The sequence below is a fragment of the Clupea harengus genome, chromosome 9, assembly GCF_900700415.2.
Source record: "Clupea harengus chromosome 9, Ch_v2.0.2, whole genome shotgun sequence".
Taxonomy (NCBI): Eukaryota; Metazoa; Chordata; class Actinopteri; order Clupeiformes; family Clupeidae; genus Clupea; species Clupea harengus.
Window position 1 is genome coordinate 1300896 of NC_045160.1, and position 16001 is coordinate 1316896.

A 16001-nucleotide genomic window follows, 5' to 3' on the forward strand; every position below is an offset into this window, starting at 1 on the left:
CTGTGAATGGCACGTCATGTTCACCACTTCATTTGAGAGGGGAGAAAAAGCAATAGTCCATTGTGCGTGTGTGTGCATGGACTTGCATCATGTGAGCGCCAATTGGAGGAGATAGAGAAAGGTGGTGATGTGGAAAAAGAGGACACACACACACAGAGACACACACACACACACACACACACACAAGGGACGATGAGTGTGAGCTCTTCAAAAGGTCAGCGATGGAGGGGTCAGCTATCGCCATGGATACACGTCACTGTCACTCCCACACAGAATCACTCTGCAAGCACCATACACACACACAGTGTCTGACCACTCGGCCGAGGACCCCAGCCGTCACTGCATTTACTCTCTCTGTCACATTCTCACAACACACACATGCGCAGAGAGAGAGAGAGATAGAGAGAGAAAGAAAGAAAGAAAGAAAGAAAGAAAGAAAGAAAGAGAGAGACTGAGGAGGTATCTGATGCAGTACTCCCAGAGAATCACCCACACATCCTGTGTGATCTGCAGCGGGCATACATGGTCATGGACAAACGACCACACACACACACACACACACACACACACACACACACACACACACACACACACACACACACACACACACACACAGAGAGAGAGAGTAATTAACATCAGGCCTGCCCTTTTAACACCAGCAAAGGGTAATTATAGTTCTAATTCTGCTGTGCATGCCTGACATGGAATGTATCACACAATCATAGTCATATCAGACTCCTCAAAGGCTTCACACTCCTTTCTGGGGGCGGCAGAAAACAGGAGCAGTGGAGGAGAGGAGGTGTGGAGGAAAGGAGGAGAGGAGGAGGAGGAGGGAATTAGGGAAGGGTCGCTTAGTGTCTTAATCTTTGCTTTCTTTGTATCCTGTCAGCCAATAAGAGGGCCAGCACTGCACCGCAGCGCAGCGCCCCACGTCACCGTGCCTCCCGCATCCCAGTAAATCTGCATGTTCAGGGAGAGCCTCTGATCTGTGTCCTTCATGAGGCTCAGCCTCCCATCTCATCAGTGTGTGTTTGGCTACAAAACATATGAATGAATGATGCTGTGGGGTTGCATTGGAGCTTGAGGCCTGGTGTGGAGAGGTTTGTGAGGCAAGGTAAGTGTGTGTGTGTGTGTGTGTGTGTGTGTGTGTGTACACAGTGCACTTTTTTGGCTCTTTAAGTACCCACGAGCCATGAGGGCACCTTCAGACAGGGGAAGTAAGGTGATTGACGCCCAGGGTTAAGAAGCTAACCGTGCTCCATTAAAATACACACATCCGTCGCTGGCTAAGGCCCAAGAAACAGTGGGTGGATAGGGAGGGAGTTTCACGGAGTTTCTGATCGAAATTGAAACGGAATGCTAAACATCAGAAAAGCTCCTCTGTATACATTATGACTCATATGCCGTAGGATTAGCCCTTTAAATGCTTAGGCTTGCTAATTAGCTACAGTGTAACTTCAATAGCAGCAAAGGGGAAAAAAGGCTTATGCGTTTGATGCATTGATATTTTCACGCCAAAACCTCACTTTTGCCTAGGTTTTACAGTAAGCCATCAAAAGGCAAGGCGCAGCATTTAAATGCCAGTACTCTCAATGGCCCCATCATGACAGCGGTCACAGTCACTTAACATTAAACTTACACAACATGCTGGAGCGGTTTTACACTAAATAATCTAAACACTAAGACATAAAAGCACATTTGTACCCACATTTGAAACATTTATTTATTGTTAATAATACAAATATTGTTCTGCATCAGAGAAAAGCAGCCGTGGTAACTTAGTCAGTTTTTTTTAAATTACATGTTATTCTTTCATTAGACAGCGCGAGTTGGGGTTGGGGGTAGGGCTGAACGATTTGGGAAAATAATCGAATTGCGATTTTTTACCAAAATATTGCGATTGCGATTCGATATGCGATTTTTTTTTTTATCCTCTTTTTTTCCCAACAAAACGTGATGAATGATTTAAATATGACCAACACAATATTAGATACATTTAGTGTAAAATATTCTTTCCCACATTTTACATTTTTATTTAACTGCTCATTACAGAAACAAGAACAACAAATCGGTGGCCACTGTGCATTTAGGTAATTAAAAAAAGTAATTTTAAGTATAAACACTAGGCATGCACTTTTTAAACACTGTGTGCAAAATGTACCATCTTAAAAAAAAAAAAAAATTATAATTTTTTTTTTTTTTTTTTTTGTGACCACGTTTTTTTAATCGCGAACGTTGCGGTTAGAAAATCGCGTTCTATCATATCGCGATTAAATCGCAAATGCAATTAATCGTTCAGCCCTAGTTGGGGGTGTGTGGGGGGGCATGAAGACATCTGCCCTTCAGTGGCCTGCCTCACAGTGGAACAGACAGCTGGCAACAGTGGTGAGGACAGAGGAGTAGTGCGTCAGCCCGCCATCCTCCATGTAAAACCATCGTCACACCAAGGCCATGAGCTCCGTGATGCGGAGCCCCATGGCAACGCACCAGGTTGCCATGACCCGGGTTATAGTTACCCCGGTTTCCATGACACCCCCTTTTTTTTCCCCACTACTGTCTACCATCTCTACCACCACCTGGCACACCAACGTCAACCGCTGCCACCGCTATGCACGGCTGGAGATCACATTTGTGCCATTCAGCGTGAGCCCTGGGATGTCACGGAGAGGGATGAGATGATGTGATGCTTCTTGAGAAAAATGAGAAATGGAAAAACCCATTTGGGTCAGGCCGCAGTGTCACATCCATCAGGGCTCAAAGAGGGTGTCTGGAGGGGGAGGGGGTGCGACCAGCTTGTTCCTGCTATGAGGACCACAGACCAACAGCCAATAGGGCTGTGACTCACAGAAAAGTGCCCAAAATGTCTCCCACACTCATCAGTTAGTGGACAGAATGACCGAGGAATAACAGGCAATAGTAATCTCAAAAGTTACATTCACATTACAGTCATTTCACAAACTATGAGGCAATGATTTAGCAACAAATGAACAAAATGCAGTTGTAATCACAACTGTCTAGTGGATCAGACTCGTTCCTCCTCTCCTTCCATGAACCACAGAATTGGCCTATATGAGGCAGCCCATGAACTCTCAGCCCAGATCAGATTCATGACCTTAGTGAATCGCATGACACTGTACCCGAAACCAAACCTTCTAGGTTATGAATGAATACTGGCCAAATGATTCATGTGTGTGTATTTCCCAGTGGAAAAGCAGCAGAAGACAGATCATGGAGAACCCCTTTGATAGGTCACTAGAACTAGAACTCGCTCAAGCTTTTTATTGTACTCTGTACAGTGCAGTTGCAGCTGTGCTTTACCTGAGCCAAAAAAAAGATGATCATCTCTGTAGCCACAGTGCCCGAAAATCTGAAATCCCTGCTTTGTATTTGTGCACGGCACCAGCAAGTAGAAAACAGCTGGACGGAGTCCCTATACTCGCTCACTCACAATAACTTCTCAAATCCCTCAATGCGCACCGTAAATGACCTCTCCATGCTACTCCTCTCTCACACACATATATATATATATTCCTTCTGGCAAAAGACTTTGTTTCCAAACAGCCTCGCAAGGCAGACATAACAGGGGATTCACAACAAAGGGCCTACACAGGGCCAGCTTCCAAACTATTCAACACCAGCCAAAAAACAGGCGCATTAAAAAGATAAAAGATTCCAACATTGAGGAAGAGGAAGAGGGAGTGTCATACCTGCTGTGGGCCGTCTCCGTTGACCATGGGCGGGGGTGGAGGCGACTGGAGGAGTGGGCGCTCGGGGCCAAGCAGCTGGCCGGACTCCAGTGGGGGGGTGTGGTCTGCCATGGCTCCCTCATTCACACCACGGACCAGGCACTCCCAGCTCCTGCAGATAAACAAGCAAACAAACACACACACACACACACACACACACACAGATCTATGAGTCTCAATAACCGTCATTGTTATGAGATCAATAGTATAACTGCCATGTATGGCACCACTAACTTCACGACATTACTTGACTACCACATTTTCAAGAGCATCATATTCAAAAGACCCTCTAGGTACATTTTCTCCCGAAAACACAGAATTGAATTCAACAAACAATCAACAAACATGACCGAGGTCTCACACACCGTTTTACTTTACAGCTATATCGATGTTCACATGGGTCTACCGTTGTGAGAGTTAGTGAATTGCCAGATTGTTTTTGGTTTGCAGAATACACTGACGGAAAATTCTGAGCATTCTTTTGTCCTACATTCATGTGATATCTAGTATTTAAGGCCAACATGGTACTCTTTTCATGACAGGAGATAACCGATGCGGGGCACGGATGAATTCTTCGTCACTCAAGAGAAAGAAAGCACCCTAGAAATGTACTAAACTTGCACACAGGTAGACATACTACACAATCACACCAACAGCTGTGACAGCTGGACTGTCCTGTTCACAGTACTGAAGCCTTGAATTCATTTGCATAGCCTCTTACAGTAGTCAACCTTAGGGTTAAATGAAAGCCTTTGTTAGTCTTTTTTAAGTTTATTTGGTCGGATGCCGACTTCTCTGGGACTTATTTATAGAATTCCAACTAACTAAGGAACACAACCACTTTTGAGTTTCGTTTTTCAATGCATCTATCTCTATCATGTGTTTTTTTGGCCTCATTACGTAGTGAAAGTTACATAAAGACTTCTTTTTTTTTTACAGCAGTAAGGTTATCTAGGGGGAAACATTCTGACTGAAGGATAACATGCAACCTTGTGAACCAACTTTTTATGATTAGAAGGACAAACAGTTCCCGACATTTATTGGCGGAAGATCAGTTCAAGCGGAAAGGTAAAGTGTACAAATCAAAAGACGAACCCAGACCTGAGAGTCCTCCTGTGAGCCAACACGTCATGGCAAACTACGCCTGTGCACTTTCCCCCAACGCTATTTTCCACTTAGCCAATCGAAGGTAAAGTACTCTTGACCATGTTGACGTAGCGACCATGAATTATAGCACTGGCCTTTTAGCATAGTCCTGGGATGTCCACGACAACATCGACAGCATTGGGAGCCTCAACTCCAAGCAGAAGCCACAAAAGGTATAGAGAGGGAGCCACAGAGAAGGTGTGAATGAGAGAGAAAGATGGGGACGGCGAGAGAAGTAGCATATGTGTGACCTTGAACCTAATTAGAATCTAGTGCACTGCTAAACCCGGGGGTGATCTGGCTTAACTGCTAGCCACACCCCCCCTCCCTAAGCTCAAACACTGCCAGGTTACAAGGTGCTGGTGAATGGACACAATTACACTAAGACTGCACCTCCTGCTATAGTGTTATGTGAACAGACACTACCAGTTTAGGCAAGAAGCCCATTGTTGCTGGTTTACTATGCTCCCTGGCATTACGTACTTGGATATAACTGGGAAAAAGAACTACTTAAGAGGCCATGTTTTGCCAAATGCATCTCTGCAGAAATGAAAGTCTTTGTAAAAGCCTGATGGTTATGATGGTGATGTTGAAAGTCAAAGCAGTCATGCCAACTGTTGCATGCTATATCCACCTGCTTCCCCCACTGGAACGTTTGTGATTGTTTTGTATCTTACAGCTTTAGAGCTTTAGGCCCGCCCATGCAAAGGATATGACATAAGAAGGCTTGCACTCATCCAGGTTTAAAGTGACATTACACCCCATCAGGCTAAGTAACTGGAACAACTCAGTTCTTTGCTTGACCATACACCGATTCATCTTCACAAGTCTTCCAAAAGCTTCAAGGTCAGGGGTGTAACGTCACCTTAAGAGAGACAGGCAAGGACAAGACGAACCAATGTAATCATTTGGACATTTCTTCTCATGCCGTCTTGTCAGTGATGAGGCAAAGAGGACACGCCACCTCCTTTGACCTCTAACTGTTGCACAAGACCATACTGTTAAAATGACACCATCACTGCTAGATCAACTTCTAGATGGCTCTGCGTCGGTTGATTTCTAAATAAGGGATGCAGCATGATGGCAGTGACATAGCAGACGTAGGCCTGCATTACTCAGAAGGGCCCTTGAAAGAGCAGAGGGAGTCCTGGGAAGTGGCAGTCACACGTCTGGGGGTCCAAAACCACTTGGCAAATGAGTGCTCTCCGTCGCCATCTCCCCAGCATGACCTCGTGGGGCAAGAGGCACTGAGAACATCATCAGTACAGTTTTTCCATATGAGTGGTGAGCTTGGTGTGGCTTCGCTTAGCTTAGCCGGTCAATCAAGCACAGCCTGAATGTGCATTTCCATACATCAGGGTCTGCTCGCTTGAGGGTGTGTCTTTAGATAAGGGATTAAGGCCACTGAGGTGTCCCGACCATAGACATAGATCTATATATGTCTATGGTCCCGACACCTTCAACGAAGTAGAGGCAAATCGGGCAACGTAAATCTACTATTTATAGCCCAGTTGCCATAGATGTATTCAGGTATGTATAACATTAACCCGCAAACTAAACATTTGGTTTAGTCCAAGGTTTCCCATTAATTACCAAAATGATGGTGGTCTACCATAGCCCAGTTTGTCCTGTCAGTTTCACAATGAACCAAAAAAATCTTTACACTTCTCGTAATAACATACACAGTGTTGTGTTTCGCCCCATTGCTTCAGCAAAGCAACGATCTAAGTATCTTACTATAAGTCAGACCCCCTCCCCTCCCCCGCTTTGCACACGCATGCTCACACACACACATGCACTGGACTGTCAGGTCACCTGCCTGCATCCGAGACAGGAGGCACTTTGAGGACAACATCGTTTGATGAGGTAGGTAAGGTTAACTTAAAAAGTATCCAGTGCAGTTATCCACTAGTCCAACACAACCCAATTGTCATCAGTGTAAGACAGCAAACAGATAACGTAAATGTAGCGGTTATCATTGATAATTAATCCTAATTAGTCTCCTCGCTTAAAAACAGGGCGCTGTTCAATTTGTGAGGTTTTAGCACAATTCACGAGTCAGAAAAGTTGTCATCAATACTGCCAAAACATGCGGTAGCATATTTTCATCCTTCAAAATAGAAATGCATGATCTAACCAGTGCTACTGTGCAGGATGGTGCATGACTACTGAAACTGAGGAAGCCCCAACATGAATATGGACATGGGGGTGGGAGGGCGGTGGAGTATTTAGCATAGGATACAGAGGGTTGACTATGAATTTGCAGTGGTGTTGTCATAACTGAATTAATCTAGATAATTTAATGTTACAAGTATATCACAGATACCTGTGGGAAACACTGTAGTCTAAAAAGAGACCAACCTGTTAAGGTGTTGTCATGACTGGATTAATCTAGACAATTTCATGTTACAAGTATATCACAGATACCTGTGGGAAATACTGTAGTCTAAAAAGAAACCAACCTGTTTAGTTTCCAAGCTAGCACTTTTTTCTTTAGTCAAATACAACAGAGGTGGCTTGGTTAATATTTATTCCATTATTTGTGTTAGCTAGTTCCTCATCCTATGTGGGCTATTTTAGCAGCTTGCTAGTTCTCCAGATAACATTTTAACCATGGACTTTATCGAGTTTATACCACTTGTCACAATGAAAAAATACATTTATTTAGTTAATTCCAATGTCTACCTAAACACACTCACTGTAGTAGAAAAGTTCACCATTTACAATCATTGTTATAGTAACTATTCAAACTTTCCAGATGAAACTTTTTAACTGGATCTGCTTCATACCCGTCTTATACAAAAACGCAGACACACTATGCAAGTACTGAATGATGACTGAGCCAACCACAAAAGAGATAGGATCTTTGGCTGAGCCAATCACAAAAGAGATAGCATCTTTGACGTCATTTGGTGCGTTTGGAGGCAGAGTCAGACCCAGCCTAATTTGGCCCTGTTCAGGAGAGGGTCCAAAATGAGCGGTGTGCAGTTTGGCGCCGTTTACCTTGTAATGGGCCCAACCCAGCTAGAACCGCAATGGAAAAACCCCACTGAGAGTCGCACCGCCAATATTGAGGGAACCCTTTGAGGAAGGACGGAGATGGGCCTTGGGAAGAGGGTGACTGCTTACTTGCTTGCTCGTCTGTCAGCCAAGTTTGTCAGCCCCAAATTACTTCACAATGGGAGGAATTTTTTCAAATGATATTTGATGCCTCTTGTGTGAAAGAGACTTCTTATTTCTCCGTTTTCAGATTATATCTTGACCTCAAAGCACTGCAGCTCAAAACAAAGCAGAAAAAGAGTGCCCCCTACACCATCTCATCCACTTGAACACCCCCTACCTCCCCACCACTGTTCCTGGTTTTTCACATTGTGAGAGGATTATAAAGCCATGCCTACATTGCCAGCATTCAGTGACTCTCAGAATTTCAAAACATACCAGAGGCAGCCATTTGGAGAGCATGAAGTTCTCCTTTATGATACGCTGCATGTTTCATGCAATCATACTAGAATATTTCTTGACGTATAAGTCCAAATTCTGAACCAAATTTAAGGCGCATGGGAAATATATGACAAGGGCTGGGAGAGTCCACTTAATCTCCAGACAGGCCAACACTTCCTTTACCTTCTTACTGTGAATACAGTGGTAAATTCCATCCGTCATCATTGGATGAAACAGCTCTCAATCAAATTTTCCCCAGTTTATCAATTTCAACAGTGTCCACTTAATCCACAGGCCAACACTTCCTTCATCTTCTTACTGTGAATAATGGGGGACATTCCACCGGTCATCACTGGATGACACTTCTCTCAAACAAACTTCCCCCAACTCACCATTTTCAACATGCTGAGTGCACATGAATTGGTTTTGATAATTCCACCAATTGCCAATCCGAAAAAAAATCTTCAGAGTGACCACATGAGGTAAAAAAAAAAAAGGCATTTACAGTCTTATGCATATACATAAGCAGGAATGTCTATTTATAAGTATGATGAATGAGAGCAAAACTGAGGGCAATGGGAGACACCTGGAGGTGTTAAAAAACTAAAACAAGAAAGTGAGAATTGAAAAAAAATGTAAGAGAGAGACAGAGATAGCATCTGCTTGTCTGTACTTTGTGAAACCGGCCATCACTACATAACATCGATAGACCATGCAAATAAGCACCTGTGGGCACTTGTTTAGGCCTAACAGTAGTGCAACAATTAGACATCAATTCATGAGCGAAATCAAGAGACAAAATGTGTCCCTGTGGTAACGGGGTTATGGTAACCAAATGTTCTACAAACCCACATCACAGTTATCAACATAGCCATGGACAAAACAGCACACGCCCCAGAGAGAACCCATTAGGCACCACACCTGTGATGCATAGGCCAATCTCTAAATGATTCATTTCGACAAGGGAATATTTGATGCCTCTTGAAAGAGACTTCTTATTTCTCTGTTCTCAGATTATATCTTGACCTCAAAGCACTTTTAGAAGGGTAAGTGCATGTGTTCCACTTAGTAGACCCACTGTAAACTTGGAATCTGGCCAACGCACAAATCTTAATTTTGTCCAAATTAGGCTAAGAAAAAAAAAAACCTTCAAAAGAAAAAACATTTTCAGCAAACATTCCATTTGCAGGCCAACCTATGACAGGTGGTCTGAATTCTGTGCATATCATGTACTATAATCAATAGATACAAAACTGCCACAAGATACAGTGGTAATGAAAAAGTAAAATGCTCAAAGAAAATCCCAAACAGATTAGGCCTCTGATCACAATTTAATACTAAAGAGCCTAGTGGCAGGTGGCCACAGCCTGTACCATGACAGATCTCAACCTTTTTATTTCATCCAAGAGCTGTTCCTTCATGTAGTATCAAAGCCTGAATAACCTGAACACAATTGCTCCTTTATGCAGAGTACTGCAACACAGCACTTAGGTAAATAATACTGCAGGACATCGTGGACATTACATGCCAGAAGTATTGCATTTGCTAATTCCCGAACTTTATTAGTTGACTTGTGAGAATGTTTCAAAAGAGTGGTAACCAGGTGGTAACTTGGGTTTGACACATCTGTCAATTAACTCAATGGTTCAACCAAAGGGCTTTGTGACACTGTTGATTGTTCAGCAACTGTTTTCCCTTAAGGCGCCCAAGACAGCTTACAAACAAGCTACCTAGTTAACGTTAGCTATTTATCTTAGGTAACGAAATGATTGACCATGACTTCATGAAACGTTGCCCGATGAGGACATGTTAGTGAGCGGTTTTCAGATGATATTGATGACTGACATTATCTGCACTTCTCTCTTAAAAGTCATAATACCGACAATCGCGTCATTATATCTCAGTGTTGACGTGGACATGTAATGCTAGCTAGCGAGCTACCAAGCTAAATAATTCCTTACAGGACAAACAGTTAGCTTGTAAATAAGCTACCTAACCAGATGCCATTGGCTGGGAGACAGTACATAAATGTTAATTTAATCTTTGATTCCAGCTTATTGATCTACGTTTAAACAAATACCAAGGTCCACTACATGGTAAACGAACATCTATAGTCAGCAGAACTGTAGCTAGCAAGCTAAGTTAATTTACAGCTAGCATGTATACCACGAGTAAAATCTCATAAACTAAGTACACAGATAGTAACCATATGCAGCTAACGTCAGTGCCATAATGCTCGGTAACCAGGCTCACCAGTCAGTTAGTTGGCTAAATGACACAACCACGCAGGGTATGTATTTTCAAGACTGAAACCAGGCAACCCGTTTGATTTCATAGCTAGCGAGTTGGCAAATGCTGTTGGCTACCTGCGCAGCTCGGCTTAACGCCGTCAACATTACTAATTTAAAGTCGATGGTCAGTATATAATAACGAGTACCATTAGAGTGAAAAGCAAACAGTAATGGAATGTGACATGTGAGGCTAATTTGGCTAGGTACAATTTTGCGTGTAATCCAGCTACTTATCGTTTGATAAACTTGGCGGATCGAATAGTTCAGACTTCGACATTGGGCAACAATGCTGTCTAGCTTGCCTGCCAGCCAGCTAAAACCACTACAGAAGCTAACATTAGTCATGCGTCCAACCCCAGTTTAGGTGGCGAAGTCTGTGACAATTAGATACCAAGGGTTGCTAACTTAGTAAGGGAAACAGTCTTTGCTACTCACCACAGCTGTTTCTCGCTCGACCCTTGTCTGCAGGCACACAAATAATACCGTCACACTCTTTGGCTGCAGTATGACTGAATTTAATCTGTCAGCGTTTCGAAAACTAGCCTCCTCGCATTCACTTGGATAACTAGCTAGCAAGCTACGTGGCTCCTTAAGCACACTTAATACATGTCTCGACTGCCTTCCTGATCCTAGAGTTTCTGATAGGTGACATCATAGAGATAATCGTGTAAAATGATATAATGATGGTTGGAGAGGTTCTTCAAATCCAGAAATCAATAGTGTTTGTGGGTATCACTAATTTCTACCTACAACAGTAAACCTCTCTGCACGTTAGTGCACAGGGCCCTTTAACCATCTGGAAGAGCGCCATCGTTTTCCCTACAAGAATGTACACAAAGCCTAAGGCGCATGCGTATCTTGGAAATCAACCATATGTGGCCTTCTCACAAACGATTTTCACAGGCGAAGTTCTAATATCACAATTGTTGCACAAAGTCATATGGGAGTCATAATTATATGGCATAGAAAAACCTGATAGATAACTGATACATTGAACAGTTTTATAACCTCTTTTTACAACGCACTGAAAATGACACGTAGGCGAACAGGACGAACACTAGGCTAGGGAAAGTCCACTGCTATCAGAGTAGTCATTCTGAACCGACATTGGCTGACATAGACAAAGCCGCCACATCATGGCCATCCACGTTAGGGGCATTTCAAATACAAACAAAGAAGATTTTATAGGATAAATGAAAACCAAGAGACACTCCACAAGTAGCTGTTCTCATAAATGTTGTCCTTATAGGCCTACCTTTATGTGTGTGTGTTTTGTTCACTGCTCACGAATCGGTGAAAGGTTTAATTTATGTGTGTGTAAACATCCTTGGCCAATAAAGTGATTCTGATTCTAATTATCTTACTAATTCCCACAGAGGGCGCAATTTACTCATGCAACTGTTCAAAATTGCATGGTCTATCAAACCACAGGCCTTGTGTGCAGTTCGAAATCTTAGTCATTGATGTAACAATGTGCATTCTTGCGAATCTCGTATTTATGTTAAAAAAAATATGCAATAAAATGGAAATTTGGTTATTTTGGAATAAAATGGAATATTTAGTTAGGCTAAACAGCACTGCTGTTAGAGTTTAAGCAAACACCTTGTGGAAGAATTGTTTTCCGAGAAACAATTATTCTGTCAGACCAGAAAACATTATTCCCTGTGTAGCCTACTAGACACAGGACAATACAAGATTCTATACTGTAGTTTCACACCAACCTTGGATTGCAATACTGCCGTTATATAATTTCTTAAAGAATACAATATGGGATATCGACCTCAACATTTTTTTTATCAATGTATTACAAGTTTTCAGATTGACAACATTGTTATTGAAATTATGAATGTTTACAGTTCAGTCAACAAGGACAAGGTGGTTGTAGTCATGTATGATGCTTTATTTGGACAGCTTTTTGTTCCCCCTTTGCTTTGTTCTCCCTTTGCTTGTTTTTACATACTGCATCACCATTTTTACTTGCAATGAAACAGATATTCAATAGACATTTTGAGAACATTTTCAAAAACTTTTAAAAAGAAAGCCATAATTTAGAAGACATATTATGAATAGAGTACAACCCATAACAAAACATACATAAACACGTTAAGAAAAAACAAACATAAAATTATGTTACACAGGGTCGATGTAGACATCTTTCTTTTCAACTTTCGTGCTGTTCTTTATATTGAAAGAGGTAAATAGAATAAAGTGACATCAACTGCCATGTTTATAGACACATAGCTATACACAAATTAACACACAATTCTGATTATCATGAATTGTGAGCTATGAAAGTCCTTTGATTATGTTGTCGAAATAATAAATATGAGCATTGTGTCATGGTCTCACACTCACTAAAGCAGAGTGCCACAACCCCCAGTGTGTTGTTTGACAGTTTCAGCAAAGTGCATGTAAATGTTTGATCAACTATGATTCATATATTTGAATACAGAGATTGTCCATTGGTCATTTGTGCGTACATTTACCAATAGAAACAAAATCCAAATCCACGGCATGTGGTTTTTTCCCCTTTACGTCCACCCATGGAAGATAAATTGAAGTTGACTGCAGAATAATTTTTCAGTTGCCTGTAAAGCTGCAACAAACACAGTGACCCATGAATCTATCTCACACTCCAAAACAATCTATCCTCTGACCAATTAAGGCAGTGTAATACATACTAATGTTTGCTTTGTTCCAAAACTACTTGTAACATTTTTTATTTGATATTTAATTGCATAGCATACATTGTACAAAAAGCCTACATCACAAGTAAACCATCAAATACCTGTCAGCTTGCCATACCCCTCAGTACCTATCAACTAACCCTTACCATAACATGTCCTTAATCCAAATTATATCCCTAAGCCTAAGTCTTTGCTTCCATCCTTACTGTCAACAGTGTATCAGCAGTATGTGGACAAAAATAACTGGCTGTCCAAACATCCTGCCCCATAATGCATTCCTGGATGTCATGTTCAACATATGCATACTGATGTATATAGGGCTGTTTTAAGTCGTCTTCTTGGTGTTTCAGCATGTCCCTCTGAAGTGTGCAGTCAGGGCTTTCTTGGAAAGAACATTTTCTTTCTCAGGTGAAATAATTCTTGACACTTTTATTTAAACACACAAATCATCTGCATGTCACAGACAGATGTAACCTTAAAATTCCTTCTGTCCATGAACCGCCAGGGAAATAGTTTGGGTGGCCTTCTGCAGCAGCCACTGTCAAGATTTTAACTTACACTAAACCTGCCCCTCAACTTGAAAGCAATTCAACCATTGATAGATTACGTAAATGCCAGAAAGGCACTTTATATTTCTTGAAATCTTTGTTGGGGCCATTTTAACAAATCTCATCTTGGGTAGCTTCGCAGTTGCACCTCTGTTTTTGTGACATCACCCATTTTCCTTTGTTCATTGTTATGGTGTATTTGTCTTTTACTTTTTCGCCAGAACTTCCTGAAATTCTCTCCAACAATAAAGTAAAGGAGGGGATCCAGACAACTATTTGCCGCAGCCAGACAGTGTGTGATGACCGCAGCTTTACGTACTCCTGTTATGTATCCACACGAGCCCCTGGTTCCGCTTGTACACAGATCCCATTCCGCCTGCAAAAATATGGTCCGTGCCACATGATAGGGGAGAAAGCAGACCAGGAAGATGAAAAGCACAATGATGGCAAGGGAACCTGCTTTTTTGTATTGCTGCCTATGTGTCGTTACATTGTTGTGTCTCAAGAGGCGATGCACCACAAAAAGGTAGCACACAAGGAGAACCAAAAATGGAATGAGGAACCCAAACAGTAATGCCCCATAGTTCATGATGATAATGGTGTTCAGTAGGTCTGCCTTTGGGTTCAGAAGCTCCAGGCACATCACCTTGTCCTCACTCTGTTTTGTGCCACTGAAGAGCTTTGGAATGCTTGCCAAGGACACCAATAACCATATGGAGAGGCATGCTAGCCAGGTGTAGCGGTAATTCTGTTGGCGCATATAGGTGAACGGTTTGTTGATGGCAACATAGCGAATCACACTGAGAACCATGAGGAAGTAGATACTTCCATACATGTTGACGTAGAAGACGTAGGACATGAGGCGACAGATGACGTCCCCGAAGACCCAGTTCGAGTTGTTGATGTAGTATGAGGCTCGAAAAGGTAGCGTACAGATCAGCATGAGGTCAGACACAAGGAGGTTCACTATGAACAGGTTGACCGATGAGAGAGTTCTCTGTGTTCTCCACATTTTCAGGAAGAGGCACAGTGATATTAGGTTAGCACTGAGCCCAATTACAAAGATGAGCAGGTATACAGCTGGGAAGACACTGTGCTTGAATTCGCTGATGGAACAGTTCTGGCCATCTTCAACGCAAGACCCGTTCATGGTTGAACCTATTCAAAACAATATGAGGAAACATTGCATCATGGCTTACAGAGAGTGGATAAAGGATACTGTAGATCAAAGTCAGTATGAATGCAGAAGGTTTTGTGCATAAACATCACGTAGATGCCCTATATTTGTGAGATATTCTGGGAATCATCTGAACTGGTATAATGCTGAGTAATGCATCAAACCATGAGCGTTCTGTGGAAAATGTTTGTCTTTGAAGGTGAGGTTTTTAGAGATTAATCTCAGTACATAACAGGAAACTGACTGTTGAAAATATCTAGGTCAGAGATCTATTCTTCTTTATACAAGGCTTTTGTAAAATCCCTTCACCGCACGATCAGTATGTTCACAGCAATCCAGAAATATTTTCACAGATTTTGCTCCTGCTGAGCCGTTCAAATGTCATATCTCATAATCTTGACAAGACACTAGTCTTAGTTCGAAAAGCATACTTCTAAGCTTAAATAAGTACAGTCTTGAAAAAGTAGTAGAAATATTTCGTCTCTGCCCAGATTGGTAAAGGTAAAACTGAAAGTGTAATTCAGTAATTACAAGCTCTCACTGAGATATCAAATGAATATGGCAACAACAGACTGTTTTGTGGCCTGCATTTCAATGGAAAGACCTCTGTAACTATGACATCTTAACTTCTATTTTATTTCCACAAATGGAGAGCTGGACAAAGATTTAGAGATCTTTTAAATCTTTGTATATATCTGTCTTTTCTGTTATCATCATCACCACTGCGAATAAGAACATTTACCAAGATGCTCTTACATTCAACATAAACCCATGACATTCGTTAAGTATCTTTATGACAGTATTGTGAAAATCACCTACCTGTGAAGAAGAGCAACTTGCATAAATTTGGAAACCCCTAAAAAGGAAATCTCTTCTCAGAGTGTGACAGCCAGACAGAGAGAGAGACAGCAGGAGACACCAGCCACAGACCATATAAATAGGAGGTTTCGTGTTTGATGCATTTA

The 16001-nt window shown here is 42.0% G+C and overlaps 2 protein-coding genes across 3 annotated transcripts in view; both read right to left on the reverse strand.

Moving 5' to 3' along the window:
* Positions 1 to 11459, reverse strand: part of fndc3a (fibronectin type III domain containing 3A) — a 63161-nt gene extending 51702 nt beyond the window's left edge. The window contains exons 1-2 of one of the 2 annotated variants that reach the window (XM_012830939.3): positions 11060 to 11459; positions 3708 to 3858 (exon numbers count right to left, since the gene is read on the reverse strand). In XM_012830939.3, coding sequence (XP_012686393.2) covers positions 3708 to 3818 — 111 coding nt within the window. In that variant the 5' untranslated portion in view covers positions 3819 to 3858; positions 11060 to 11459. Of the gene's footprint in view, positions 1 to 3707; positions 3859 to 4847; positions 5133 to 11059 lie in introns of those variants that run through there. The other variant, XM_031573003.2, reaches the window with a different exon arrangement.
* Positions 11460 to 12503: 1044 nt separating this feature from the next.
* On the reverse strand, positions 12504 to 16001 carry cysltr2b (cysteinyl leukotriene receptor 2b). Its single transcript, XM_031574123.1, has 2 exons — positions 15856 to 16001; positions 12504 to 15017 (listed from the first exon to the last, which is right to left on the reverse strand). Exon 2 carries the CDS (start codon positions 15007 to 15009, stop codon positions 13981 to 13983), a length of 1029 nt encoding a protein of 342 aa, XP_031429983.1. The 5' UTR covers positions 15010 to 15017; positions 15856 to 16001; the 3' UTR covers positions 12504 to 13980.